This window comes from Phoxinus phoxinus (genome assembly GCF_949152265.1).
Source record: "Phoxinus phoxinus genome assembly, chromosome: 10".
NCBI classification, from domain to species: Eukaryota; Metazoa; Chordata; class Actinopteri; order Cypriniformes; family Leuciscidae; genus Phoxinus; species Phoxinus phoxinus.
In genome coordinates, this window is record NC_136885.1 from 10581028 (window position 1) to 10608591 (window position 27564).

The 27564-nt window shown below is 41.8% G+C and overlaps 1 protein-coding gene across 3 annotated transcripts in view; it reads right to left on the minus strand.

Annotated features, from left to right (window-relative positions):
- Positions 1-334: 334 nt before the first annotated feature.
- The window catches only part of ca14 (carbonic anhydrase XIV), a 45004-nt gene continuing 17774 nt past the window's right edge, over positions 335-27564 (minus strand). The window contains exons 8-13 of one of the 3 annotated variants that reach the window (XM_079625099.1): positions 21346-21472; positions 14120-14143; positions 13855-13939; positions 13595-13658; positions 3267-3320; positions 2214-2341 (exon numbers count right to left, since the gene is read on the minus strand). In XM_079625099.1, the coding sequence (XP_079481225.1) occupies positions 3273-3320; positions 13595-13658; positions 13855-13939; positions 14120-14143; positions 21346-21472 (348 nt within the window). In that variant the 3' untranslated portion in view covers positions 2214-2341; positions 3267-3272. Of the gene's footprint in view, positions 2342-3266; positions 3321-13594; positions 13659-13854; positions 13940-14119; positions 14144-21345; positions 21473-27564 lie in introns of all 3 variants that reach the window. The other 2 variants (XM_079625098.1, XM_079625100.1) reach the window with 2 other exon arrangements.

Consider the following 27564-nt stretch of genomic DNA (forward strand, 5'->3'; position numbering starts at 1 on the left):
TAATGGCCTAGCAGAACATGCAGTGTGATCCACCAAACCTCTGCTGGAGAAATGCTATAGGGAGAATATTGACATACATGCCGCTTTACTCCATCTTCGTAATCTTATTCAATATAAGCCTGCCATTCCATGCCCAACTACTCTCCAGGCTTACAAGAAACTTTATTACTGAGCTGAAGGGCAGGCTTTTGTATGTTTACAACCAGGTCAGACAGTAAGGATGCAGACAGCATGGGGTTTTGACAAAGTGGCAGTTGTACTTTACCCTACTCCTTAATCCAACAGCTACGTGGTTGTCAGGTGTGGGTGTAATGATGCACACAACAAAGGAGATGAAAACAAAAGAGTCTTTAATTAATAAATCCACTATGGAAAACTCAAGAGATTTCAGGAAAATAAACATAACCACATTAACTAAGAAGTTGGCAATACCAGACAGGGAACAAAGGAAAACTCGGGTCTTAAATACAAGGGGGGTAATCAGGCAGAACAGAAACAGGTGCGATGAACTAATTAACAATCTAGGAGACTAACTAGGGAACTAAGGAAAATGGGAACCCAGAAACTAAACAGAAATTCAGAAACAGAAATGTTCAGAAGATGATTATAGTCACCTCTTGCTATTTTAACCTGATGCTACACCAGCTTCACTTGTATTAGCATCTCAGAGCCAAGTACTTGCATTGTCCCAGCTTATAGTGACTTGCTCGGGGAGAGTGAGCTGTCCTAACCCACCTGATCAGTACTAATTAAATGGTTTAAAGGGCATCCTTCTTAATGATTCAGTGTTTATATGTCATCCAACACATACACAGACACTTAATATCTGCCTACAATATCACAACATTTCACCACAGGAGGAAATCATGACATAATTTCAGTAATCTACTAACTTATTTATAGTATGTATTGGTGAAATTCACAGTCATAAGAGGTCATTTTAATAAAGCCTAATCGATATAGCTGTGGTGAAGAGAATGCAAAACAAGTATCTCCACAAAACCACACACAGTGAGAGCCACACAGAAGCCCTCAACTAATATAACATTGAGAAAACGGTGAAAATAAAAAAGGGGGTTAATTTACTAAGAAATTAGAAAAAGAGAGTTGGAGACACAGTTAAAATATACATTTTCATAAAGTAACACTTTATTTTGGTGATTCCTTTTAAAACATTCTGTTGACTATAAGTAACTTTGCAGCTACAAATCAGTCCGACGCACTAACTCTCATTAGAGTATTAGTAGATTCTCTACTTAATACCTGCTAACTCTTTATTGTGATGGTCCCCGAACAGACATTCTACTAACTATAAGTAACTTTGCAAGTACATGTCAACTTATTCTAACCCTAAAGGCTATTCTTGATATACTTGAGGTTATACTTGACACTCGAACTGATGTGACGTCATTTCGAACAAAATCAGGCCAAAACAAACTTCGTTTGGAGTTCGTTTTGGGAGTTCGAAACAGCTTGACAAAGCAAACTTTCCAGAGAAGTTTGCTTCAGCTGGTAAACACCTTTGTACCACCATTGGTCCATGGCAATAAAAGGTGGACGCCTTCTTTCATGTGGAAATCTTTTCCTGTTAATTTATCCTGCAGTCTGTCGAGGTGAGATGTGACTCGCGAGTGATCATGAAAACACTGGAAAGCTGCTTTATAGTAGAAAATTAAGTTGTACTTCTGATGAAAAGAGACACTGACACTGTTTTTCAAGTTTAATATTGTAAAGCTGCTTGATTTCAACAAATCTATTGTATAAAGTGCTATAGCCTACTATAAATAAACGTGACGGGACTGAATTGCAGAACTCGTGCAAACAATAACCACGTTGCAATAATCAGATGCTTTTCTTATGCTTTATTAAAAAAAATACTGTTTTCTCAATTTTATTGTGTGTTTATTTTGTTATTGAGAGAGGAAAGCCCACAGCACATATTTACATATTCATCTAACCGTTGCTCTTAGCAGTGTTGGCGGCATCAGATTTTCACTAACAGTATTGCTGCTCGTTTTAACCCAAAACGAAAAACCAAAAAGAACTTTGTCTTGAGTATATCGGGGCCTTAACCCTACCAGTCTAATACTCTACTAACACAGTAGACATGTAGCTGCAACGTTACTTATAGTCAACAGAATATGTTAAAGGGACTATCAAAATAAAGTGAAACCATATTTTCTCAGGCACTTTACCCAAGACAAAAAGGCCAAGATACACATGGATTGTTAAGAATCAAGTTTTAGGCTCAGGGACATCTTGATCTTCCTCTGGTTTTCCTGGGTTAGAAGTCATATTTAAAGCCATATCCTGTTTGTGTTCTTTAGCCACATCTTGTGTTCTGGTGAAACAAAACAAAACATGTTTGAATGATTTGGTTGAACTGAATAAACTGAGAGTATATTGTTATTGCCAATAATAACAGTATACAACTAAATAGCTTGCCTTACATAGGCCCACACACACACACACACACACACACACACACACACACACACACACACAGAGAGAGAGAGAGAGAGAGAGAGAGAGAGAGAGAGAGAGAGAGAGAGAGAGAGAGAGAGAGAGATAGAGAGAGAGAGAGGGGAGATAAATACATATATGTGTATATGTACTGTATGTATTTATACACACACACACACACACATATGTGTTGATCTTCGCTGGCATAGTCCACATAATACATGTGTATTATTTGAAACAATGTTAATCTGAAGTTAAACCTTCCTCCTGGTAGGTTTAATTAAAGCCTCAGTTTAGTCTAGTTACCCTAGTGTGGAACAACTGATTAGTGCCAAAAATAAAAATAAAAATTGTAACATGTGTGAGCTAAGAGTACAGTGTACTATGCTGATGATTCAATTTTCCTTACCCACACTGCACGCATCCCTTACCATACACATGTGCATATAAAGTACATTGAGCTCATAAATTGTGGTAAATGGAACCTCAAACACGCTTGCTTGATGTGTGTAAACCCATAAGGATTGTTCTCACATGTCACACAAGCAAGTTTGAGCTTCCACAAGAATCAACAAGGTTTGTTCTCACATGTCAAGTACAGGTTCCTGTTTACCATATTTTATGTGCTCAATGTAATAAATAATTAATTAAAAAATATATGGTTTTGGTCAACTACAAAATATATTTCCTGACTTTTTAAAGTGATTTAAGTAATTTATCCTTGTAGAGTTGATTTTATAGGTTACTGAGGTTAAGGGTTAGGGGTTAGAGGTCATGAATCAAAGGTTATTGAAAAAGTTGACCTGGGCTCAGGAGCAGGTCGGATACTTGGCAGGACATCCCAGCTTGAAGTTAAGCTGTCATGTTATGAGGAGAAACAATCATATCACCAACCACAATCCATCAAAGTAATCACAGACAAACATGATCAAAGAATGTTGACGCTAAAGACGAAAACAGAAATACAAGACAAACTACATTCTAATAATTTAGTTAGATCAGTTTTTGGAAGGTGGCTTGGCGACTTCTGTCATGGGGCTAGCAGGTCGAGTTGGCAGAGACGAAGCCTGATATGGGCGATTTTGCCATTTCTTTTACTCTCTCCACTGACTCTGTGAACCCCATTCTGGATCTTGAAGTTCACTTTGTCATTTCTTCAGACTTTATTTGTTTAGTGTGACATTGGGTTACTGACAATCCAAGTGCGTGTGGGGTGCTGCTTACTCCTAGGTAAGTTTAATTCTGTGATTTGGGGCATTGTAGGAAGTTTGGTTTGACTTAAGTTATAGCCATTTGTTTTTCAGTACGGGGTGCCTGCAGGGGTTCTATCGATGTGGCATCGCAGCTTAACGTAGCCCTGGTCGGAACACCAGCTGTCGCTGTCAACAAGGCTATTAAATGAGTTTTTCGCATATGCAGTCAAGTATTCCTTCATTGTATCATCGGGTATGTAAACCGTTAGATGATTCATTTTCGGGTAGGTAACTTTTAGACAACCTTGTTAAATTGAGGTCGTAACATTTTGTTTGTTTTTAAGGTCCTTTTCTTGGACGTTAAGGCGGGCTGAGTGAGAGCAGTCGCCACAAAACGGCTCTCTCCCCACCCTTCGCTCTTTAAGCCACGCTGCTGCTTTTGGCGTTCGGTTTCGTCCGAGCTAATGTCTACGTGGGCTTGAATGTTGATTTTTGCTGTTATTATTTATTTATTTTTGTTTTTGTAGACTTGTTCGGGAGCTATTATTTGATTCTGATATCTGTTATCTGTATTCCTTTTTTTTAGGAGCTGAGGGCTTCCTGGAGTGGGCTGGTTGTCTGCTGCATTACTGGCTTTGCTTCACCAAGATTGTCATTATTGTGGTGTTATTATTGCTGTGTCACTACTTTTGTGTCATTTGCAGTGAATTTGGTGGGTGTGATTCGGATTGGCGTGGTTTCTATTGTAGACCTGCTGCTGTCACACTAGCCTGCTCCCTATAGGAAGCCCCAGCCCCTGTGAAGATTTATTGTAAATTCTTTTTTTTATTATTATTTTTTTTTTTGGCTTTGTTTCATTCGACCATGACATTTGTTAATTGTTGGTTTTAAATAATTGTTGGCCAACAACTTTTAACTTTAATAAAGACTTTTGTACGGAAGCCCATGCCTCTTGCCTTTCTAGGTGGAACAAACTAGGTGGCGTAGTCACTAAAATTGAGCTACATTGGTATCAAAAGAATCCTCTTTTGATTTTATAATCAATGGTGTACAATATTTTATGATAAATTGCATCAAGATATTTTTACCATACTTTTGTGTAAAGACTGCACAAATTCTCAATGCCACCATGAACATGCAAATGGGGATACGATGGAACAAAGACTTTCTCCGGGTCATCTTTGATTGGTCACCTCACCAAATGGGTGTGAACTGATAGGACCTTTAAGAGTGTCTGATTGGTTCAGATCTTGGCTCAATCTCTTTGAGACAACATTTCCTGTTTCTTCCGGCAACTTTATCTTCAAGTTAACTTCTTTGGATTCAACGTGGACCACCCCAAGAACCCAAACGAACGCTTTAGCGCACTCCTGGCAAAAGCATCAAGAATCTCAAGAATCTCCTGCATCTGGACATCTTGCTCTATTGCGGCCCTGACTGCGCCCCAGAGCGGACTATAATCCAAAAATTAATTCTATGTCTAGTCAGCCAATGGTCTTGCAGTCAGCCAATAGTCTTTATTCCCTCCGCTTCATGGGATGCAACAACAAGAAAGTTTGCATCTGTTATGTCCGTTGTGTGCTTCGAGAAAATATGTCCACTGTTCAGGCAAGTGGCGTAAGTCCTTTCAGCTTCTGGTCTGCTTTTGTGGGCCAATCAGTGGGCCGTTTTCCAGTGTTGTATAAAGTATCCAATCGTCATACTCAAGTAAAAGCACAGATAACTTTATGGAAATTGACACAAGTAAAAGTTAAAGTTGCTTATAAGAAAAATACTTAAGTAAAAGTATCAAAGAAACTGATATTAAAAGTACTTAAGTATTAAAAGTACAGGTACATTTTATAAATAATGGCACAGGTGATTCTAACAATGGCAACTGTCATGATCTCTGTATCATGGTTCCTTGTTGTGGACTCTTATTTTGAAGTTTATTTTCTGTTCATTGCTTCCCCTTTCCTGTTTAGTTCCTGTTTGCCTTTGTTTCTGTAGATGGCGGTTTCTCAATTCCAAGAACGCAAAGAACGAACTTGCGTCATCGTTGAGACCGGTCTTGCCAGGCGACCTTAGGACCTTAGCTTTCTTAAGGTCTTCATTACTTTACTAAAATTAAGCAAAAGAGACGGACAAATGTTTACTCTTACGAGCTGTCACATTTTTCATTCGTGCAGTGGCAATCTCTTAATTGAGACAAGAAGTTTAAAGCTTACAGGCTTTTCCATACATCGACTGCCCGCAGCATCTTCTGGGATTTTTAACGATTCGATTCTCTCAAGTTTACATTCGATGTATCGTCGATATCAAGAACTCATCCAGGCACTTTCATGCGTCCTCTATAGTACTAGTCTACAGAAGTACTAGTCCTTCTGTACTAGTGTTCTCGAAGTTCAATTCCAATACTCAAGAACGCAAGATCGCTGAAGAACGCATAATGAGAAACAGCCGATGTCTTGTTTGTTACCATCGTGATTAATCAGTTTCAGGTGTACCTTGTTAACCTCTTGCTATCCTGTGTATATTCCTTAGATCAGGGATGTTCAACTTCAGTCCTGGAGGGCCACTGTCCTGCAGAGTTTAGCTCCAACCCTAATTAAACACACCTGAACAAGCTAATCAATGTTTTCAGGATTACTAGAAAAGAGCTTTTGTCAGGGTTGAAGCTAAACTCTAGGACAGTGGCCCTCCAGGACCGAAGTTGAACATCCCTGCCTTAGATAGTTATTAAATACATAATTTACTGACGCGAATTTAGGAATTTCTTCTTCTGCAGAACACTAAAGAAAACAAGCTGTTCTTTCCAAACAATGAAAGTGAAAGGGGTCCAAAAACAACTCTGAACTTAATTTTTTTTCTTTAAGCCTAAAATGTATTTAGGCTACCAAAACTAACATCAATAGAGACCTCAATTTACTGTAGGTCACCAGTGAAGAGCTGTTGCGCATTGCTCGGTGTGCTGGTGCTTCTCAAGATTTAGATGGGATTTGCAAAACAAATCATTCACACCTCTTCGTGATCCATTTTAACAAATTCAAAGTAACCGAACTGATCAAACGATTCCTTTGCAAACTGGATATCGCTATGACCGATCAGAAAAGATTGCTTTCTGCTATTTTTTTGCTCTTTGCAGCTGCAAATGTAACGAAAGTGTTTGAAAAAATTTATTTGAGTAAAAGTATAATATTTTCTTTAATATGTAGTAAAGTAAAAGTAGAAGTCAACAAAAATATTTAAACTCGAGTAAAGTACAAATATACAAAAACTGTACTTAAAGGAAACTCTGTCATTTACTCACTCTCAAGTTGTTTCAAACCTGTATAATTTGTTTCTTTCTGCTGAACACAAAATATTATATTTTGAAGAATGTCGGTAACCAAACAGTTGATATTATTTTTATGGAAGTCAATGGGGTCCATCAACTCTCTGGTTACTGCCATTCTTCAAAATAACATATTTTGTGTTCAGCAGAAAGAAACAAATTATACAGGTTTGAAACAACTTGATTGTTCAACTTGAGTAAATGACAGAATCTTGTTGAAGTGAACTATTCCTTTAAGTAATAAAGTATTTGTTCTTCGTTATTATACACCACTGCCATATTCAAACCACGATGGGCATATTCAACCACTTAACCCAATTTTTTTTTCTAATTCACTGGAGGTTTGATTTTGTGGTGGATCTTTGGGTAAAGCAGTTGAAAAACACCCATTGTAGTTTGAAAATGTCCACTGATAAAAACACATGTATTGGTTCTGCACGTACACTTCTCAGCAGGGCTGAAGCTGGGTTATCCTGGGCCACGGTGCAGGCTGTTTCTGTGGGCCCCTTGAAATCGCGTTTCGGGGGTGGATGGGTTTTCCCCTTGAATTAAATTGTGTTCATTACCAACTTTGTCCCCACTAGGGATGGTCCTAGTACTTCTCAGTAATTGATACTTCCTCTGAGAAAAAACAGGTGCCTCCTATACAAAAGTATTGTTTGTTGAACCACCTGACATATTCACTCAACTTCTCTGGCACAATTTCAAACAACGGTGCTGTCACAAAACAAAGACAAAGGTAGACGGGATCCAATACGGAGTGATTTTAATATTACAACAAACACAGGAACAGACAGAAGGTTTAACAGTGCGTGTGTGAAACATGGGGTAAACACAAACATCGACCGACAACCAAAGAATGAAAATAGAGGAACTAAATACACAGAGATAATGAAATGATAACGAACAGGTGTGATGATTAGATGAGTGTCCATGACAACTGATGACTGGCTGGAAAATCAAACAATGGAACACATGTGACTGATGAAAACAAACTGAAAGTCCATGAAAACAAACTAACTGAACATAACTGTGACAGGTGCATCTACTTTATTAATTCTCTATTTTTTTTGTTTTGCATGTTTGTTTTTTTGTGTCATTTAAAAAAGTGATTCAAGTTTTTGAATAAACCATACATTTTCCTACACACTTAAAGGAACACTTCACCCATTTGCATTAGACTTTGTATCTTTAGAAACCCAATCACATTTTCGAATGGTCTTGGTTTATTCCCTTATTTTCCCCTGAGATGGGAGAAATAAGGATTTAAGTGTTCCACTTCCTGCTTTTTATGACGCAAAAATCATCATTTTGCGTCATAAAAAGCAGGAAGTCCAATTTCTTTGAATAAGGGTAAGACTACAAACACTAGCTCATCATTTATCCAGGGGGTGGGACCCACACACGCTACAGACCTATTACAGATCAGTGGGTGGGACTTCACTTGCAGATACAGAAAGCACAATCCACCATCTTGTTTGGAAGCTAAGCTAACAAGCGCTGTGGAACTAAGAGGTTATGACGGAAGAGACAAAACAGGACATGGATGAAGAGGATTTTGAAAATCTGCTGCTCGAATCCGATGTTCGTGGTTATCTTTACGAGCCGCAATATAGTGAAGAGCAGCTGAGGCTGATGGAGGAACAGGAGGCAGCTTCTGCAGCCGAGGCAGAAGACCTGCCTGTCGTGGACGAGGAGCCCGGACTAACGTTAGTTCGAGCGGGGGCGGACTGGTGGTGCCTGTGCTTTCACTGTGCACCTACGGACACAGAGATAGCATCAGATAGTCCGTATGTTGCAAAGAATTTCAAAGATGCCAATTTCTATTGGACGAAATCTCCGAAGCGGGCAAGGAGGTTTGTGTTGTGGACCATCCTAGTTTCGGACCGCATATGGACAGCGGCGTCTGTTTACATTGTAAACAGCCAACGTATATACAACTAACTCATTTGTGATGCCCTACTTTACTGCATTGTGTAAAGTAGCATTGTGACTGTATTTGTGTGATCAGAAATAGAGTCAAGCAACTCTTACCTCCAAGCGAATGCGATTAGCGCTGCTAGTGCCAGATGTTCCAGGCTGTTTATCGTCATCTTGAAACGTAAACACAGACGGAATTGCGGTATCCAAAAGAACGACTTTCTTCATTCCCATGACATTTATTTGGAAGTCTTCATTTTTGAAATGTAGACTGCAAATCTTCTTGTTTTTTAGGTCTTCGAATCTTGCAAAATACATCGGGTGAATACATTGTCTTGCGAATACATCGGGTGGTTAATCGCTCTTAGCCACTGTTTGCATCGCTCAGCATCTCTCGGTAGGAAATGAAAACTTACTTCTTTTCCTTTCCTTGTTCGGACTGAACAACCTGGTACCATGCAGTAATTAACAATTTCTAAATAAATAGTAACGAGGAGTATTTCGGCAACAAACTTGATATTTTCTCTGTGAAATGAATTTCAAACTCTGGCGGTAGCTATCCCTGTAAACGAAATAGTGCTTTCTCTGAATCTGATAGGCTAGTGGGAGTGGCTTGCGGAGCTGTGCAAAATGGTGCATTGTGGGAGTTGTGGTTTTCCTTACAAATTCGCCCTAAAATTACTTTCTGTCTTTACTCGGTCCAGAAGGCTCCAAATTCTAAATTTTTTGGTACAGTTCTACTACATATATGACCCACTTTCAATAAAGATTAATGTTCCCACGGGTGAAGTGTCCCTTTAACAAGGGCATCTTGCTTTAGTAATATTTATGAGGAATTTCCTGATTAAAGTTCCAACAAGATTTTCCAACAAGATTTCTTAAAGTGCAAGTGACAGCCCATATCTTGCCTGTATTACTCAATGGTAGCAACACCTTTTCTTTAGGAGGAGTGAAGGCAGATGAGGATTGACAATTAAAGAAATGAGAGAAGCACCCTCGTGATAATGGTGACATTGATAATAATAAGTAATTACTTAACAACCACTAAAAAGTATGTTCTATATAGTATGAATGTTATCTGAATGTACTACATTCGCCAAGTTGTCATTATCATGTAAACTACCGGCGTCAGTTACACTTCACTGCCATTCACAAATCCTATCAAGTGAGGAAACGAGAATGCACAAGTAAGAAATGAGAAGCACCCATCGAGTTGTAGTTAAGAGCATCACCTGACCTGATCTGATGCTATCCTGTGCCTTATCTCCTGCTTCCTGATTACTGCTTTATAAGGTAATCATTCATATTCCTGAATCACCATTAAATGTAAGGAATGTAATTGATCACCATTCAGTTTAGCCTGTTCTCACTGAAACACAATCACAAAAAAAAGTAATATTTAAAAATACACTACATTCTTTAAAGGAACATGCCAACTTTTTGGGACTTTAGCTTATTCACCATATCCGCCAGAGCAAGATTTTTTTTTTTTTTAATCCAACGTTATCGTGTCATGCGGAGCGGAGCACAAGAGAACAACGGAGTCTGAAGTAGCTGCTCACTTAAAAGATTCTCAATCGTCCAATTTCAAAACGGTTTTCACAGGATGAATTTTAAGTTCGTAAGCTTTTCAAATGATACTTAATCAATGATGATTACTAAAATACAGTGGGGAGAACAAGTATTTGATACACTGCCGATTTTGCAGGCTTTCCCACTTACAAAGCATGTAGAAGTCTGTAATTTTTATCATAGGTCTTCAACTGTGAGTGACGGAATCTAAAACAAATTTCCAGAAAATCACATTGTATGATTTTTAAGTAATTAATTTGCATTGTATTGCATGACATAAGTATTTGATACATCGGAAAAGCAGAACTTAATATTTGGTAGAGAAACCTTTGTTTGCAATTACAGAGATCATACGTTTCCTGTAGTTCTTGACCAGGTTTTTTCACACTGTAGCAGGGATTTTGGCCCACTCCTCCATACAGACCTTCTCCAGATCATTCAGGTTTCGGTGCTGTCGCTGGGCAATATGGACTTTCAGCTCCCTCTAAAGATTTTCTATTGGGTTCAGGTCTGGAGACTGGCTAGGCCACTACTACAGTTTGTTGTCGATACATGGACCCATCCATCCTCCCTTCAATACGGTGCAGTCGTTCTGTCCCATTTGCAGAAAAGCACCTCCATGCTTCACGGTTGGGATGGTGTTCTTGGGGTTGTACTCATCCTTCTTCCTCCCAACACGGCGAGTGGAGTTTAGACCAAAAAGCTCTATTTTTGTCTCATCAGACCACATGACCTTCCCCCATTCCTCATTGGCAAACTTCAGACGGGCCTAGACATGCACTGGCTTGAGCAAGGGGACCTTGCGTGCACTACAGGATTTTAATCCATGACGGCGTAGTGTGTTACTAATGGTTTTCTTTGAGACTGTGGTCCCAGCTCTCTTCAGGTCATTGACCAGGTCCTGCCGTGTAGTTCTGGGCTGATCCCTCACCTTCCTCATGATCATTGATGCCCCACGAGGTGAGATCTTGCATGGTGCCCCAGACCGAGGGAGATTGACCATCATCTTGAACTTCTTCCATTTTCTAATAATTGCGCCAACAGTTGTTGCCTTCTCACCAAGCTGCTTGCCTATTGTCCTGTAGCCCATCCCAGCCTTGTGCAGGTCTACAATTTTATCCCTGATATCCTTGTACAGCTCTCTGGTCTTGGCCATTGTGGAGAGGTTGGAGTCTGTTTGATTGAGTGTGTGGACAGGTGTATTTTATACAGGTAACGAGTTCAAACAGGTGCAGTTAATACAGGTAATGAGTGGAGAACAGGAGGGCTTCTTAAAGAAAAACTAACAGGTCTGTGAGAACCGGAATTCTTACTGGTTGGTAGGTGATCAAATACTTATGTCATGCAATACAATGCAAATTAATTATTTAAAAATCATACAATGTGATTTTCTGGATTTTTAGATTCCGTCTCTCACAGTTGAAGTGTACCTATGATAAAAATGACAGACCTCTACATGCTTTGTAAGTAGGAAAACCTGCAAATCGGCAGTGTATCAAATACTTGTTCTCCCCACTGTATATATGATGACTTGAATGAACTATGATGAGTCGTCCCGCTAGCAGGACGTGGCAGTTAATTAAACCTGTTTTTTCTCAAAATTCAATTCCTGAAAATCATATCGATCAGCCGACTTCAGATAACCATAACTTTTGTTACAGACAAAGATGAAAGAAACAAAAACAGATTTGGAATGGGCTTGAAACCAGCTTTAATGTGGTATCAAAACCTGTAATATGTCAAATTTCACCATGTGGTGGGTTTTCCCAGATCGCATCACATATAGTTCCCAGTATGTGTATGGTTAGAACATTGTCTCCTGTGACCTTGTTATTTGTACACGCTGTGACTATGCAAATCACAACATGTAAATAGGAAAATGTTGGCGTTATTTTGTCACTTATTGGGAGCAGTATGCTAGCTGGAGCCATTTACCTCTAGTCTTTGGGCTAAGTTAGGCTAGCGGTGGGTGTGTCAGTTATGGCACGTACGGAGATGAAAAGGGTATGTATGGACTTATCTAACTCTGGGGGATACGGTGAATATACGGTAAAGTCCCAAAAAGTTGGCGTGTTCCTTTAAAATATATTGTGTTCAGCAGAAGAAAGAAACTCATACAGGTTTGGAACAACTTGAGGGTGAGTAAATCATGACAAAATGTTTATTTTTGGGTGAACTATCCATTTTTTAATGATACTTTATTTTAATGCATAGTTAAAATACCTTTGTGTTGAGCAATTTAAACTGTTACATAAACTTGTATGTGTTATATAAAATATATGTGTTTAACATATTAATATTTCTGAACGTGATTGTACTGTATGTATGACTTAGTATGATCTAAGTGACATCCTGCTTCCTTTTTTAGATTTCAGAGAACCCAAAGAACCCAAAGGCAGTAGTCTGATGTAAGCCAGATTTTTTTAAAACTTGAACTGTTAGACAACTTGTAGTTATAATGACATGACTCTTGAAACTATTTTATATAAAGGTTTTTAGTGCTTTTGTCCCATTTCTACTTTTTAAGAATGATCTTTTGTATCTTTTTGTCATTGATTGCGTTAAAAAGGTGTAATTTTAAAATATTTTAGGTTGTACCTTAGATACCATAAAATACCTTTTTTTTTAAGTCCAAACTTTGAAATGGCCAGGAATTTGTTGATTGGCCATTGGATGTTGTTTCAACATTAACTTTGGGTACATCAGATGGCAACATTGTTTTATGTTGACAGATACATTTCAGTTGTATTTTCAATGTTTGAACAAACATGATTTAGAATGAACACCACAATGTAACATTGATCCAACAATATTACCAAGGATTCTTTTTGTTCATTTCAATGTTGACTCAACAGCAATGATGTAGAACCAGCATCATAGTGTAACGTTGATTCAATGACATTACCATGGATTTTTTATTGAAATCTCACTATTGTTTCAACATTAATTGTGGGTGCAAAAGTTATACTGAACCAATATTACTCTATAACATTAATTCAATGCAATTAGCGTTGACACATCAACATTGACTTATTGTTTCAATGGCTGCTTGCTCTGGGAAGCCTATAATCTATGTAGTTTGTATTATATTATTTCTTTCTTTTAAACGTCTGATGTAATTTCTTATATTTACTGTATATATTTGTATTCCTGATTGTCCACCCTTCATGAAGACATGACACTCTTTCCAGCTAGCACTGGAAAACAATAATCTTGTTGTTTAGTGACTTACATGAAAAAAAAAATGGAATTCATCTGAGGAATTACAGAGTAAATATACATTATTGGCAAGTTTTAAGCAGAACACATACGATTGTGTGTAACTAAGAATGTAAAAAAAAAAAAAACATCTCTAACTAGCTCACGAGACATGTGGATTGTTAAAATTCTTACCGAATAGTTTTCACAATGAAGTAGATGATAACAGCCAAACCTATACATCCACACAGAGACCCGATCACAATCGCTGCGATTTCACCTGAGACAGAGACAAAATGTTACATTTATCAAGAGAACTGTAATAATAGAGCAATAATTAGCATAGATATTTTCTAAGAGAGCTGATTGAAAATATACAAAATTATTTAACAAATAATACTAAATGTTTTAATACAAATTTAGATTATTGGTAATTGGTATAATATAAAATGTTTCTCACCTGCAGTATAAATTTGAACTGAGACTGGGGAGAGAGACAGTGAAACAAATAAGAATTAGACAGCACAAGCACGATTCTATGCATGTTTTTTTAAGCAACATTCATATCTTTTCAATGACAAACCGATTCACCCAAAAAAGACAATTCTGTCATCATTTACTCATCCTTATGTTATTCCAAAATGGTGTGCTGTTATTTTGGTGAAACACAAAAGGCCACATTTTTGAAGAATCATTAAGTTTCTCTTTTCTATGCAATGACAGTTCATAGTATGTCAGGTTTAAAAAGGAAAATAATCAAGATTCAATCTGTAAATTCCAAGTCGTCTTAATTCATACATTAGTTTTGTGTGTGAAACAGGCTGTAATTTTTGTTATAAATGCACTTATAATATTCCCTTTTGCCAAAGCATGTCCATGTCAGATTAAACAATGTCACATAGTAGTTTGACATTGTTGAAACCAAACGGGACAGGTTTCTGGATGTGCTATAGCAGAATGTGGCACTCCAGTACACATATGCAGAATAGTGTCACAGATTGCTGTATAGTATTTCTGACAAAGAGATGCCTGATGTAGAATGAATGCAGGGCATGCAATGATATTTGGGCTACAGCTGCCTAGTCTCTTTTGTGTTTTTTTTTTAAATATATCTATCTACGATAATAATAATAATAATAATTTAAATTCAATATCTATCTAAATATTAACATGTTATTGTATTGTTAAATAGGCTATATATGATCCGAAGTGACTTAGTAAATTGCTACTTGAGTATATTTGTCATTGGATACCTTTTTACTCTTATTCAAGTAACTAAAGTCCTCATGAAATCTAAATTGACCCTATTTACTTTGTCATGGTAATTATTTAAGTCATGGTGTGAAAGCAGCATAAAATGAAAAAAATATATACTAAAATGTATTTGAAATACATTTATTTTGTGCTAAGTATAATACAAAAACATTTATATAATGTACTTTTGGTGTACTAAACTGTTAAAGTCTGCTAAATTGGAACAACTAATTTTGTACTGAATGTACTTTAATTGTGCAGAAGTCCAACTAAAGATATACTTAAGTATACCTGATCGTGCTAAAGTGGAACTATTGCAAGTACACTTAAGGTACATTTTAAATATCTTGCATAATATATTAAAACACATTTTTGGCTTAAAATTAAGAATATTGCACATAATGTGCATTGTGCAATGAAGAAATACTCCAAATAAAGTTTAATTCTAATTTTATATCAGTAAGTCTTAAGTGGGTCCCACTTTATATTAAGTGGCTTTAAGTACTACTTACATAGAAAAATAAGTACAATGTACTTATTATGTTCATGTTGTATTGTAAAATACTTTTTCTGCTATTGACGTGTGATACCGGTAAGGTTAGGGACAGGTGTGCTGGGTAGGTATAAGGGTGGTTTAAGGTGTAAGGGACAGGTCAACAGTGTAACTACAAATGTAAGTACATAAATGAATTACCGCTGTAATTACAAGCAGGTGTTTTTAAAATATAAGTACAACGCAAAAACATATATGTGTCACGATTCATGAATGCACTGTTTTCTTCTTGTCTCGTGCTCTGTGTTATTGTTGTGTGTTTGCCACATGTGTCTGTGGGTGTGTCCGGAGCAATCAGTCTCATTCATCAATCTGTAATCAGCACCAGCAGCAGCTGTGACTCATCATCTCTTCTTATAAATGCTCACAGTTTTCTCTCTTCACTATCAGATTGTTTGTCTATGTCGTTGAGCCTTGTTCTGGTGTTCCTGTCTGTCTGATGTCGTGTGAGATCCCCGTTCCTGGATTATTGTTCGTTGTTCTTCGTTACACGGATTATCATCACCACAGCACTCTGCACCTGCTTGGATTCTGCACCCACGACCATCGAAGTCCCTGATTCACCCGCCCAGCTTTTCTCTTTGAACTGAGTTTGTGAGAGACTTTGTATCACTGAAGAGACTTTAATAAATCTGAGATTTCACTTTGCATTTGCTTCCATATTTGATTACATCATGACAGAACAATCTGATCAATCGATGGGAGCAGCAGGTGGAGCTCAGATGTCCCTGGAGGCATTCATCGGCGCCAGTATTCAGAGAATGGATGCTCAGGAGGAGGGACTGGCCAATACTGGACGGGCCATTCAGGCGTTGGTGAATCAGGTGTCTGAGCTCACCCAGTTTATCCAACAACCACGGGCTCCCACTGCGCCACCCGCGCCGCCCGTTCCCCTCCCCCCGCAACCGGATCCGCTCTCCCAGCCAGACCCTCGGCTGCCTGTGCCCGAAATGTACGCCGGAGATCCTGGGTTTTGTCGGGCGTTCCTGACACAGTGCTCCATGCACTTCGCTTTGCAACCGAGAACCTTCAATACAGAGCAATCAAGAGTCGCATTCATTTTAACTCTGCTTACTGGGAGGGCGGCACTATGGGGAACGGCGGTGTGGGAAAATCAAGACCAATGCTGTGAGTCGTTCCAGTCACTCTCCGAGGCCATGAAGAGGGTCTTCGACCAGGCCGGTGCCGGCAGGGAGGCGGCTAGAGTCCTTGCCGAGTTGCGGCAGGGAGAAAGGTCTGTCTCGGACTATTCAATCGAATTTCGGACCCTGGCGGCAGAGTGCAACTGGAACGACGAGGCGCAGTGGGATATGTTCCTGCATGGGCTGGCTGACCGCGTCCAGAGGGAGATCTACGCCCTGGACCTGCCTACCACCTTAAATGGACTTATTGATCTCGCGCTGAGGGTGGACGCACAACTGACAAGAGTGGAGCGCCGCACCCTCTCCAACAGACCTCTCCGAGGAGCAGAAGGCTTGTGGTCCAGCGGCGCGGACGCGGTCAGCCTCACCCATGATCCCGAGCCCATGCAGGTAGGGCGAGCTCTGCTTTCCCGGGAGGAGAAGGAGAGGCGGAGATCCCAGGGCCTTTGCCTATACTGCGGAGGATCAGGGCACTTTGTGAACACCTGCCCGTCAAAAGGCCAAGCCCGATAGTAACAATGAGGCTACTATCGGGTGGGATCTCCACTGAAAAGACCTCATCGACATCCACCCTCCTCCCGGTAAGACTTAGATGTTCAACACTACAGCACGATTGTCACGCACTGCTGGACTCTGGGGCGGAAGGTAATTTTTTGTACTACACGCTCGCACATCACCTTCAGATTCCCCTCCAACCCCTCACACACGACATTGCTGTTCACGCACTCAATGGTCAAACTCTACCCAGGATTTCACATGTTACCGAACCCTTGACACTCATCACATCAGGAAACCACACAGAAACATTGACATTTTACATCATGGACTCACCACTTTCCCCCATTGTACTCGGACACCCCTGGCTCACTCAACACAACCCCAAAGTGGACTGGGTCCGGAGGTCTATCACAGAGTGGAGCATTGATTGTCATAAGTCTTGTCTTGTGTCTGCCTGTCCGTCTGTTCCCATGTCTGTTTTTCAGGAGAAGGCGGTGGATTTGTCAATCGTGCCCGCAGAGTACCACGACCTGAAGGAGGTGTTCAGTAAGTCTCGAGCTGCTTCCCTACCTCCGCATCGTCCCTACGACTGTGCCATAGATTTATTGCCAGGTAAATCTCCGCCTAAAGGCAAGTTATATTCGCTTTCTGCTCCAGAAAGGGAGGCTATGGAGAAATATATTTCTGATTCTCTAGCAACGAAGTTCATTCGCCCTTCCTCTTCTCCAGCGGGGGCGGGGTTCTTTTATGTGGGGAAGAAGGACGGATCTCTGCGACCTTGTATTGACTACCGTGGGTTGAACAACATCACGGTAAAGAATACTTATCCTTTGCCGTTGATGTCTTCTGCCTTCGAGAGGTTGCAGGGAGCGTCCCTCTTCACGAAATTGGACTTACGTAATGCTTATCATTTGGTCCGCATCAGGGAGCGGGATGAATGGAAGACCGCCTTTAACACCCCCAGGGGGCACTTTGAATACTTGGTCATGCCGTTCGGCTTGTCCAATAGTCCAGCGGTCTTCCAGGCACTCGTCAATGACGTGCTGCGAGATATGGTCGATCAGTTCATATATGTCTACCTGGATGACATATTGATTTTTTCTTCTTCTCTCCAGGAACACGTGCAGCACGTCCGGCGAGTGCTTCAGAGGTTGCTAGAGAATGGGCTTTTTGTCAAGGCGGAGAAATGCGAATTCCACGCACAGTCGGTTCCATTTCTGGGGTACATCATTTCGTCCGAGGGAATACGTATGGATCCCGAAAAGGTTAAGGCTGTGGTGGAGTGGCCAATCCCAGATTCCCGCAAGGCCCTGCAGAGGTTTCTGGGATTCGCTAACTTTTACCGACGTTTCATTCGTAATTTCAGCCAACTAGCCGCGCCTCAGACTGCCTTGACCTCCCCCAGAACCACGTTCAGGTGGTCAGACGCGGCGAATGCCGCGTTTGCCAAACTGAGAGACCGCTTTGTTTCGGCCCCGATTCTGATCGCCCCTGATTCCTCACGTCAGTTTGTGGTGGAGGTCGATGCATCAGAGGTGGGGGTAGGTGCGGTGTTGTCCCAACGTTCTCCCACGGACGGGAAGATGCATCCCTGCGCGTTTTTTTTCTCATCGCCTGTCTCCAGCCGAGAGTAACTATGACATTGGTAACCGAGAGTTGTTGGCGGTCAAGTTAGCGTTGGAGGAGTGGCATCACTGGTTAGAAGGGTCGGGGGTACCTTTTATCGTCTGGACCGATCACAAGAACCTAGAATACATTCGGACTGCCAAAAGATTGAACTCCAGGCAGGCTCGGTGGGCACTTTTTTTTCGGTCGTTTTGATTTTACTCTTTCGTACCGCCCGGGTTCCAAAAACGTCAAACCCAATTCTTTGTTGCGCATTTTTGATCGTTCCGAACACGTGTCTACTCCCGAGTGTATTTTACCTGAGACCCTATTTGTCTCCACACTTACATGGGAGGTCGAATCGAAGGTCAAGACGGCCTTAGAAGGGGTAACGCCTCCGATCCGGTGCCCACCGAACCGCTTATTTGTGCCGGAGGGATTACGGTCAGACGTTATTCAGTGGGGTCATTGTTCCAACGTGGCTTGTCACCCAGGAGTGAACCGAACTAGTTTTCTGGTTAAGCAACGTTTCTGGTGGCCACGTATGGCCCAAGACATTCACGATTTTGTTTTGGCTTGCTCGATTTGTGCCATTGGTAAGACTTCCAATCGCTCCCCAGATGGGTTACTCCAACCGCTGCCAGTCCCTTCGAGACCCTGGTCCCATATCGCTCTAGATTTTATTACCGCCCTCCCGCCCTCCCTGGGCAACATGGTAGTTTTAACCGTGGTGGACCGGTTCTCGAAGTCGGCTCATTTCATTCCCTTGCCCAAATTACCCTCAGCCAAGGAGACAGCGGTTGCCGTCGTAGATCACGTCTTTCGCTTACATGGCCTCCCGATTGACGTGGTTTCCGACAGGGGTCCCCAATTTGTGTCCAAATTTTGGCGAGAATTCTGTAATTACTGGGGGCCATTGTCAGTCTTTCCTCTGGGTTTCATCCCCAGAGCAATGGCCAGAACGAGAGAGCCAACCAGGATCTGGAATGAATGTTGCGGTGCTTGGTCTCTAAGAACCCTTCCTCCTGGTGTCAGCAACTATCTATGGTGGAGTACGCCCACAATACGTTACCAGTGTCATCTACGGGCCTATCCCCGTTTGAGTGTAGTGTAGGTTACCAGCCACCAATTTTTCCTAGTCTGGAGTCCGAAGTCGCGGTCCCCTCCGCACACGCCTTCGTCCAGAGGTGTCACCGCACCTGGACTAGAACTCGGGATACTCTACTCCAGGTGGGGGCGCGCACCAAGGCCAATGCCGATCGCCACCGGTCTAGGCCTCCCGCATATACCGTCGGTTCCAAAGTGTGGCTTTCTACCAAGAATATTCCTCTGCGCTCCGTTTCTAATAAGTTAGCACCCAAATTCATCGGCCCGTTCACTGTCACCAAGATCATTAGTCCGGTGGCAGTCCGCCTCAAACTCCCTCCTGCGTACAGGAGAATTCATCCCGTGTTCCATGTTTCCAAGATTAAGCCTGTTTTTCGTTCAGCAATTAACCCGCCAGTTCCGGTTCCTCCCCCGCCGCGTCTCGTAGATGGGGAACCAACCTATTCGGTAAATCGTATTCTGGACACTAGGCGGAGGGGACGCTGAGTCCAGTACTTGGTGGACTGGGAAGGTTACGGTCCGGAGGAGAGAAGTTGGGTTCCTGCGAGAGACATTCTGGATCACTCCCTTATCGATGATTACAATCGGCAGGTAAGGAGGTCTGGGGACGCCAGGAGGCGTCCCTAGGAGAGGGGGTACTGTCACGATTCATGAATGCACTGTTTTCTTGTCTCGTGCTCTGTGTTATTGTTGTGTGTTTGCCACGTGTGTCTGTGGGTGTGTCCGGAGCTGTGACTCATCATCTCTTCTTATAAATGCTCACAGTTTTCTCTCTTCACTATCAAATTGTTTGTCTATGTCGTTGAGCCTTGTTCCGGTGTTCCTGTCTGTCTGATGTCCTGTGAGATCCCCGTTCCTGGATTATTGTTCGTTGTTCTTCGTTACACGGATTATCATCACCACAGCACTCTGCACCTGCTTGGATTCTGCACCCACGACCATCGAAGTCCCTGATTCACCCGCCCAGCTTTTCTCTTTGAACTGAGTTTGTGAGAGACTTTGTATCACTGAAGAGACTTTAATGAATCTGAGATTTCACTTTGCATTTGCTTCCATATTTGATTACATCATGACAATATGTATACAATATGTCCATTGTATCAAATTATTAATTTCAATGTCAGTACATATAGTTAAAGCCACTTAATATAAAGTGGGACCCATTTTGGAATAGTTTTTTTTTTTTTTGGGGTGACCATGACAATTTGTGACAAATAGTTTTCCCTCAGCAAAGCTAGTTTCAGAGGACCACGGAAGCCATATATTTGTATATATTCTTTTGATGCTGTCCTTTTGGAGCTTGACAGACATGATTGCTATGAACTGTTGTTGTGTACACACACACACACACACACACACACACACACACACACACACACACGAGATTACAATAAACTCTGTGTTCACAGGCGTTTTTGAAAAACTAATCAGCCATCATGCAAACAAATTGCACAGCTCCATAATCCCCCAACCCCAACCCTATCCTCTCTCCCCCTCCCTCTTTCATGCTTTCTCTCTTTCTCCTACCAGATATGAAAGAAGACAGGACAGTTCTGTTGTTAAGTGGCTGAGTGGCACGATAGTTATCCTGGAGAACTATGGGCTCTGCTTCTTCTGCTTTGCTGGAGTACAACAGTGTCTCTAATTTCATTAGCTAGTGAGAAGAGAAGAGAAGAGAAGAGAAGAGAAGAGAAGAGAAGAGAAGAGAAGAGAAGAGAAGAGAAGTTTAACACATCTTTATTAAATACAATTCCTCTTCAATACATTACTATTCACAAATTCCTCATTCGCAAAAAACAAGTTTTTCTTTCTTAAATACAACATAAAACTTCTCTTACACACCACTTTTCTCTAAAAGTCGTTGTTTCCTACTGTAGATGTGTACAAAACAAAGGTGTCATTTGATAACTCTGTGATGAACTGGTTTAATGTGTGACGTCTCGTAGCATCCGAACACCCGCTTCCCTTTCCGGTCTCTGTCCATTTGCAAACATCCGGCTGCCATCCATATATAAATATGTGCAACAACACACACATATTCCCCTTTTTTTTTTTTTTTACTTTAATAAGTGCAATATAGAAATAAACATTAACAACATGTAGCACGTGCTACCGTCTATTATAAACAATGGCGTGCTGTGTTAGCAATCAGTGTGTAACAAAATCTTTGAATTTCTGATCGAATGACAACTAGTGGAGCTAGATCCTCTTGCCTGCAACTGTCACTGTTTTTTGGTGACATGATGTCACATCCATTTTTTGGAGTGTCATGTAGCACTGCAGCACATGGGCTTGCATGGGGTTCTGGAGAGATCATGGGCAGAGATGTGGTGGTGGTAGGACAGAGTGATTCAGTTACTCATAGAAGGTGACGGCGGTTCCTTACATAGGTCTTACCATGAGACTGGACAATATAACTGTTGGGTTGGAAAAGGCATGCCAAATCTGGGTGTGTTGCGCAGGTTGAGCAAGGGAAACCCAGTAGCCTGCAGCACATCTCCGCGATATAAAGTTAAGGCAACTAAACAACCAAGAGAAATTATGTCTATCTCAAATGTAACATTTATTCTGTACATCAGCATCGGGGAAATAACATTATAATCTCGTTCACAGTAGAGAAAGATACATGTAGGCTACACATGAAGACACTAATTAAACATAAAAACAGCGCTCATAATAATCACAAATACACTTACATCTCTATAAATCAGTTTTTATGAATGAATGGCTTGCTCTAACTGTTGCTCTGATCTTCGTCAACAACACGCGCTTGCGCCCCCTGATGGTGAAGTCGACTAACAGCAAATGGAGATTATGCTCGGTAATCTACTGCTTTTCCTGCAGTTCCTGGATGTCAATGTTGAATTTACTGTCAAATTTGAACCACTGAATTTGTGGAAGCGAATTTATAAAGCGAAATAAAGTGGACTGAAAATTGCCTGTTGAATATTATAGGTTGTATTTTTAAACAGTTTGAATATTTTGGAAGTGAAATATGAAAAGTTGAATATGGATTATTGAATTTCTAATAATGAAAATGTGTTTGAAATGTTTTGAATTGAAATATTCACAGCTTAAATATACAACCATGTTGAATTTCAGCCCATAAAAATGCAAGCCCTAAAAATACAATGCATTAAAATGTAAGCATGGTTAATGCTATTCATATTTTTTTCAAGTAGTGCAATTCAACAGGCTTTTTTATTTAAAAAACATATGGCATTATTCTACGTCCATAGTCTCGCCTTAAGGACGTATATTTTACTAGTGTAGAGAGCCCTAGTACTTATTAATAGTCTCTATTACATTTGCTGGAAGTCCACCTTCTCTAAGCTTGGAGAAGGTCCCTCCTGTTCGGTATTGCCCATAGCGTACCGTCAAGGAGGGATATAATTTCCAAGAACCAAACTCTCTGCCAACGAGACGCTATCAGCAAGAGGCAAGACCCTTGTTGACGACCTTGGCCAGGACTCCTGAGAGCAGAGCGATTGGTGGAAACGCAAAAAGGCGCTTTCTGCGCCATGCAAGAAGTAAAGCGAGAAGTAAAGGGGACATTGCGTGTTCATCAGTGTTTCCTGTGAAGCGAAGAGGTCCACCTCCATTCCATCTCCATTAATTTTCTCCATTCTGTCACCTGATGGAGTTTTGGTTCCTTGCCGCTGTTGCCTTGCCTTCTGGCTTGCTTAGTTGGGGACATTTAATATTCAACAATATTATAGATCTGCCTTAAAAGTGGACGACGATGAAATTGTTTTTTGTATTTTCATGTTATCACTGTGAAGCTGCTTTGATACAATCTGTATTGTAAAAAGCGCTATATAAATAAAGGTGACTTGACTTGACTTGACTCCACCTCTGCTTTGTGAAATGTTTCCCAGATCTGACTGACTACATCGAGTTGGAGCTTCCAATCCCTGTGTGTCACCTCCCGTCTAGACACTAAATCTGCTGCAACATTTGTGCTTCCAGGGACAGGTCCTGAGCCTAAAGCAGAATCTGCCACTGTTCCGGTTTTACGATAGTGAAGACCACTCCGATGAAATGCGGAGGACGGTGCGCAAACTGTATTCTACGGTTCTCAAAGCCCAAGGAGATGTGTTTGGCAGTAGTTTCTACGGGGTTCTTTCTTTTTCAGCAGGTAATTCTGGTACGCCTGCTATAGTAAGCAGCACCAGTATGATCCGCTGAATGGACAGAAATCTGCTCCAACTTGGAGCGCTTGCTCTTTCTCCTGTGGCCAGTCTAGCTGTAATGTGGCTACTGCATGATTGACCACCTCGAGTAACTCATCATGCACTTTATCATCACGGGAGGAGCGCTCAAAGGTGGCATTCTCAAAGTCCATCTCCAGATGGCTATTTGCCATTTAATTCATCAGCCAAAGAACAGCCAGACAAGATATTAATAGAAGCATCCGTGGCCATGGCGGAGACGTCCCTTCGAGTGGCCATGGGAACCGTGTCGGAAGGGCCTCCACGATCCCCTCAGAGGACAAAATTTTCTTGGGGAGGTCAGCACTGGAAAGGACCAGCTGCAAAGACGGGTCTGGACTGGACGGGACCAGCGGCGAAGGCGGCTCTGGGCTGGACGGGACCAGCGGCGAAGGCGGCTCTGGGCTGGACGGGACCAGCGGCGAAGGCGGCTCTGGGCTGGGCTGGACCAGCAATGAAGGCGGCTCTGGGCTGGACGGGACCAGCGGCGAAGGCGGCTCTGGGCTGGGCTGGACGGGACCAGCGGCGAAGGCGGCTCTGGGCTGGACGGGACCAGCGGCGAAGGCGGCTCTGGGCTGGGCAGGACCAGCGGTGACGAGGGCTTTGCACTGGGCAGGACCAGCGGTGAAGAGGGCTCTGAGCCGGGCAGGACCAGCGGTGAAGAGGGCTTTGCGCTGGGCATGGCGCATACTGCCTTGGGCTCGGCAGATCTGGCGTGAAGTGCGGCCTCGGCTGGACTGGCGTGAAGTGCAGGCTTGGCTGGACAGGCGTGAATCGTCTCAGGCTGGGCAGGCATGACGGGAATCGTCTCAGGCTGGGCAGGCATGACGGGAATCGTCTCAGGCAGGGCAGGCATGACGTGAATCGTCCAAGGCTGGGCAGGCTGGACGCGAATCGTCTCTGGCTGGGCAGGCTGGACGCGACTCGTCTCTGGCTGGGCAGGCTGGACGCGAATCGTCTCTGGCTGGGCAGGCTGGACGCGAATCGTCTCTGGCTGGGCAGGCTGGATGCGAATCGTCTCTGGCTGGGCAGGCTGGACGATCTCGACGGGACAAGATCCTGGAAAGTTGTGAAGATCAGGCTGTGAGATGGCATACGGAGGGATAAAGGACTTCAGGCATCGATAGATCGTCTTTCCAGTCCAGACCGGTCAGATCTGGAAGCTCCCTCGGATTGACGCGCTGTGAATGGTCCGTTCTTCTATCACGGTATGGTGCAAGATGATGAAAAATATAGATAAGGCAGAAGATTCCAACATATACTTTTACTCGTAAAATAATTCCACAGGTACAGGCAGGATTACACCAAAACCACTTAACAAATATAAGAACAAGTCAAGTCAAGCTTTTGTTAAGATCCCTTTTGGGCAATTTGGTTGCAGCACAGGTAAACAGACAAAAAAAAAAAAAAAAAAAACGGAACAGACAAAGACTGACTGAACTGAAGGTAACTAAGGCCCTGTCCCAAATGGCGCACTTGATGTGGACTTTTGGTCTCGTGGACTTAAATTGCGCGTGCTCGCTGAGTCTACGAGTCCGTAGACCGTCCCATTCACCATTTTAACGCTCTGAAGTGTGCTCAGCAGCGCCCCCTTTGTACCCTTGAAGCGGTCTTCCGCGAAGCCCGCATAGATGCAGGCTTCACGCACTTTAATTACCCAGGAGTCCTTGCGAATTTGCGAAAGGCCAATCAGACAACGAATGGGAGGAGCTTTCGCTCACGTTAACATGAGAAGAAAATATTTAAGTGTAAATATCATTATGGTTTTTATGACCTATGCGTACATTTTACCAGTTATTACCTACAGTTTATACAACCATTATGGTCATCAACCAGTGGTTGATGTCTCAAACATAAATATAAATATATATTTATATTTAATATAAACATCAATAGCGCACTGAATAATAGGCTATGATCGCATTATGATTCATTAAATAAATATAACCGAATGTCAGGGCTTTACTGAGTCATATGTAAATGTAGAAATATAATATTTAAACAACAACCGGACCGTCTTCCTATTTCCGGCGTGCCGATCGAGTCTGTCCCAAAAATACCTCTCAATGTGCCCTCGTGGACTCGTGCCAAGGCCCCTATAAGTCTGCACTACATGACGTCACCAAAGTGTGGACTCTGAGGAAGTCCACAAGTCCGGAGTGTGCCATTTGGGACAGGGCCAACATACAAACACTGATGAACAGAAACAGGTGAGACAGATGAACAAGACGATAACCAGGTGGGTAATGAGGAAGTGAGTTCAGGTGTGAAGACAAGAGGGATTCTGGGAATTGTAGTGCAGACGAAGACAGAGTGGTGGAGACGATGCCTGTGACACATTGAGAGTAGCTTTTGAAAGGGAACTGTGAAAGGAAACCAATGAAAGTTGCAATGAAAGCACACATCACACACCAGGAAGCGCACGTGCCCTCAGATCACTTGGACGTGGTTGTGTACAAGAGGTAAAAACTATATAAATACTGTAAAAGCCGGCTATTCGGCCCAACTTCCGGTTTCCAAATAGCCGGTAAAGGACGCGCGTGTTCAATTCTTTCCATCGTCTCAAAGGAATTTGGTTAAATAAGACACATGTTCTCATATCCAATTATCTCGTTTTAATCTGACTCCATGAATTAAAAAAGTGCAATGTGCAATAAGGTTATGTTTACACTTAAAATAGTTACAACATGGATGTAATGTAATGATAATTTAAACCATTTGTACCCAGCAAAAATGTAAAATATTACCTGAGAGAGAGAGAGAGAGAGAAAGAGAGAGAGAGAGAGAGAGAGAGAGAGAGAGAGAGAGAGAGAGAGAGAGAGAGAGAAAAAGAGAGACAAAGGCAGAGCCTCTGTCTCAAGACCAGCTCAGCATCCAAAACAAAGAGACAGAAGAACCATTGCAATCTTGTTTTGTAATTTCCCCTGACCATGTGACTAACACCCAGGTGTGAGACATTCAAACTGACCAATCAGATGATCACAACTTCCCTTTTGTCCCAAACATCTGGCCTACAGGCCCAGATCACTGCTGTCCTGAAAATGTCTTAGTGAAAAGCAAATGTCTTTGTTGCTTTTAAATAATCTTGGATTATTTCCAACCTTACAATACTGTTGTTTTCTCACACAAACCGCTCGTTTCGTGTCTTAGGCCATCAATGTGTACTTACGATGGGGAATTGTTTAATTTGGACTTCTCTGTGCATGCTGTTTGAGGTGGTGACCATATACCTGCATTATATGACTGACAGACAAGAACGGATTGACCTAAAAATATAAAAATTGAAACTACTGCGGAAACAAAGACACCTACATCTTGGATGCCCTTGAGGTAAGCTAAAACATACCAACATTTAATTTCAAAGTGAACTTTCCCTTTAAAAAAAGAAAATTATAAGCAATGTTTTTAGCAAAATGTCGGGACCTCGACCTCCTCTGAGGGACCTCCTCTTCCAAACAGGAGGGACAATTTGGCATCCCCAACCTGAGTTGTGGAGCCTCCATCTATGGGCGCTCAACGGGAGCCTTCACTTCTT